This window comes from Stomoxys calcitrans, chromosome 4, assembly GCF_963082655.1.
Source record: "Stomoxys calcitrans chromosome 4, idStoCalc2.1, whole genome shotgun sequence".
Classification (NCBI taxonomy): Eukaryota; Metazoa; Arthropoda; class Insecta; order Diptera; family Muscidae; genus Stomoxys; species Stomoxys calcitrans.
In genome coordinates, this window is record NC_081555.1 from 155,961,888 (window position 1) to 155,965,665 (window position 3,778).

The 3,778-nt window shown below is 41.6% G+C and overlaps 1 protein-coding gene across 1 annotated transcript; it reads left to right on the forward strand.

The window, feature by feature from the left end:
• The first annotated feature begins 464 nt into the window (after positions 1-464).
• Positions 465-3,539, forward strand: LOC106096053 (autophagy-related protein 9A). The gene is made up of 2 exons (XM_013263578.2): positions 465-3,048; positions 3,137-3,539. The coding sequence occupies exon 1, from the start codon at positions 571-573 to the stop codon at positions 2,974-2,976; it is 2,406 nt and encodes an 801-aa protein (XP_013119032.2). The 5' UTR covers positions 465-570; the 3' UTR covers positions 2,977-3,048; positions 3,137-3,539.
• The last annotated feature ends 239 nt before the right edge of the window (positions 3,540-3,778 follow it).

Consider the following 3,778-nt stretch of genomic DNA (forward strand, 5'->3'; position numbering starts at 1 on the left):
CACAACGAAAACTCGTTGACAGATAGTGCACCTCGCTAGAAAAAATTGTACTCAGCTCTTTACGTTACACTACCTGGTGATTATGTCATGGTTGCAATAACAACATCATATAACACAAAAATTAATTCTTCATTATTGCTACTTTTAAGTCATACGCCTTAAAAAGTATATAAATTATCACACATTTTTCATTTACAGTTTTTTTTATATGGAGTTTGACAGTTGTTCACGTGCAAAGGCGAATAGAGTAGCAACCCATAATATGGTTGAGTAGAAAGCAAGGTAAAAATGGCATTTTGGTTTTTTTGCATAGTCATTTCAACCAAAACAAAGAAAAACATCTCTGCTGTATGATAATCTTTTAATTCGCCACACTGTGTGCCGTCATAGCAACGACCTAACAACGCCGTTGCTATCATTTGTGTCAGCTTAGCTCTCTGCAGCCATCAGCTGTTGATGGTGATTTATATAAAAACATAACATATAGTACTCACATTACTCTCTTTAAGTTAAAACAAAGAAAATAGAATAGAAAAAGTAATTTTTTGTTAGTGTTTGCATTAATTTTCGATGGCCAATTCGAATGTGAATTATAAAACGTTAAATGAAGAGCATAAAATTATGACTGAAGGTCATGACTACGAAGCAGCGAACGAGGCAGAGGATACACCAAGAAGCAGTGGCGTTCTTTTGCACACAGTGCCCGAAATCAATCGCGCACGATGGAATCACATCGAAGATTTGGATTCCTTTTTCACACGGATGTACCAATATCATCAGAAACATGGTTTTGTAATTATAGTGCTTGAGGAATTTTTCCAGCTTATTGAATTTGCCTTTGTCATCTGGCTGGTGACATTCTCGGTGCACTGCATCAATCATGATATACTCTTTGGCAACGAAAGACCTGCAGATAATCGCACCAAAATCACTATAGACGATGTCATCATACCCATGGACAAGTGTGTGGACAATTTCACGGGCATTACCTATGTGATACTCTTTGTGGCCACCTTGTATTTGTTAATACGCACTATCAAGGTCTTGTACCATATTACGCAGTATTGGGACATAAAGAAGTTCTACAATACTGCGCTACACATTGATGACGCAAATTTGGACAATATAACCTGGCATGAGATTAAGAAAAAGGTACGCGAGGTACAGGCCGAACAGCATATGTGCATTGACAAGGATCACCTGACCGATCTGGATATATATCATCGCATTTTGAGATTTAAGAATTATTTGGTGGCACTGATGAACAAAAACCTGCTGCCTGTAAGATTTACTTTGCCTGTGGTGGGCGAGGTGGTCACACTGAGTCGCGGCTTGTTGTTCAACATTGATCTTATATTGTTTCGCAGTCCGGGGTCGCCCTTTCAAAACAATTGGCAGCTGCATGATGACTATTCGGTGCGGGGAAATCAGCGAGAGCTGGCCAATCGCCTCTCGAAACTTATACTGTGGGTAGCTATTGCAAATTTCATATTTGCTCCTGTGATATTTGTCTGGCAATTGGTGTACTTCTCCTTTACCTATGCGAATGTTCTAAAGAAGGAGCCAGGGGCCTTGGGCATGAGGACTTGGTCCAACTATGGCCGTTTGTACTTGAGGCATTTCAATGAGCTGGACCATGAGTTGGATGCCCGCTTGAATAGAGCCTATGATTATGCGGATCGCTATTTGAATTCCTTCTCTTCGCCTCTATTGGCAGTGATAGCACGCAATATTCTCTTTATAACGGGAGGCATGCTGCTCTTGATTCTAGCCATGGGCATATACGATGAATATGTCTTTCAGGTGGAACATGTTTTGACCATAATAACACTGCTGTCGGCGGTGGGACTCATCTGTCGCAATTTAATACCCAATGAGAATTTGATATGGTGTCCGGAACAATTGATGACCGCCATTTTGGCCCATGTCCATTATCTGCCTGCAACTTGGAAAAATCAGGCACACACCTCGGTTGTGCGTAATGAGTTTGGTAACTTCTTCCAGTTTAAGGCCAGCTACTTTATCAATGAAATCCTAAGTCCCATAGTAACACCCTTTCAGCTGCTGTTTGTCTTCCGGCCAAAGGCATTGGAAATTGTGAAATTCTTTAGAAGTTTCACTGTCTCTGTGAGGGGTGTGGGCAATGTATGTTCTTTCGCCCAAATGGATGTGCGCAAGCATGGAAATCCCGAGTGGCAGATAGGCGAATCATCGCTACATGCTGATATACCCAGTGGTGAGAAATTGGAGACTGCTGGCAATAATGGCAAGACCGAATTGTCTTTGCTGCGCTTCACCCTAACCAATCCCGAGTGGCAAATGCCTGTGGAGGCCATGCAATTTGTCAATGGAGTGCGCCAGAATGCTCTAACCGATTTGAGTAAATTGAAGAAGAAGGAATTCACCCTAAATCCCTTGACAGAAAGTCTAATATCGTTTGGCACCATAGGCAATGAGTACTCCTCGATAGCCAAGTCACTGCTACACCATCACAATGTGCCAAACGAAGAGGGTAGAGGCACTTGCCAAAATCAAAATCACTGCCAGTGCTATTTCGAGCAAATGCTGCAACAGGGTTTGGGAGAACATTCGCGAGTCCACGATAATATGGGCATGTCACATGTCATGCGCAGGGATGAGAATGCCAAGATACTGGGGGCATCCAAGATGGAGGGTAGCATGCAGGGACCCTCCCAGTCGCTCATCTGCAGTTTGTATGGACCACAATCGAATTGCTATGATAAACCCAATGATTTGACGGTTGCCGATATGTGTCTCAGTGTGTTGTATCTGCACGAAGTGCATCACAGAATCACCCAAGAGAGCCCGCTTATACCGCCACACACTGGGGAGTTCCATCAACATGCTGAGGTCACTGTAACACGGCCGGGCACCTCCACGGACACCATCGTCACTACCACTTCGGCATCAGCAGCAGCCGCCGAGACAACACCATTGCTGGGTCTACGTTCATAGCATAAACAAATTTGGATTTAAGTCTTCAAAAGCCCCTCCCCCCTCAACTCAAAGTGGATAGTTGTATTTAAAGTATGTGTGTGTGTGTGTTTATGGAAATACTTTTCCCTGCCCTTAATTCTCATGCTAACTTTAAGAATATTTTTAAAACCCCTCCAAGGTATCCTGTGAAGAAGCAATTGCCCTACTCTACTCTACACTGCAGCAGCAGAGGCAGCGATGGCCCAGGCTACTTTTAGAGAAGCATACCCGCAAGAACACAAGGCGCGTTTAATTTTAAGTATGTAGATATGTTTTTTTTTTAATTTAACTCTAATGGAATGAAATGTTGATGAGGATGAAAATGTACCTCCTAAATGCTAGAGTGAAAAACAAAAATTTTTGAATTTGGTTATGCCATAAAATACTACTACTACACAACTACGATACTTAGATTCTACTGTGTTTATAATAACAAAAACAAAACGAAAACGAAACGATTAAGAGATTCGTAAATGTAAAAACAAATGAATTAACGATGAGACATTAATTTCACTAATAATAAAAATAATGTTAAACTTAAATTGAACTGTGTTTGTGTATGGATAAAGTCCATCGATTAAATCGTGTTGCTGAGATAACTTAATCAGCCAGGTGAATGCAGAAATTGCCCAAACTGGCAGCAGGCAGGAGATGGCCAGCAAAACAACATTCACACTGTCACTACCTAACAAATAAATTGACGTTTGAACAACCTGGCGCATTTTTTTCGGATCAATCAGTAGTACATCGCCAAAAGTTTGTGAGGTCCTACCATACATAC

Bases quoted from the DNA above. Each gene is read 5' to 3' on its own strand.
- LOC106096053 (XM_013263578.2), top strand. From the start codon at position 571: ATGGCCAATTCGAATGTGAATTATAAAACGTTAAATGAAGAGCATAAA.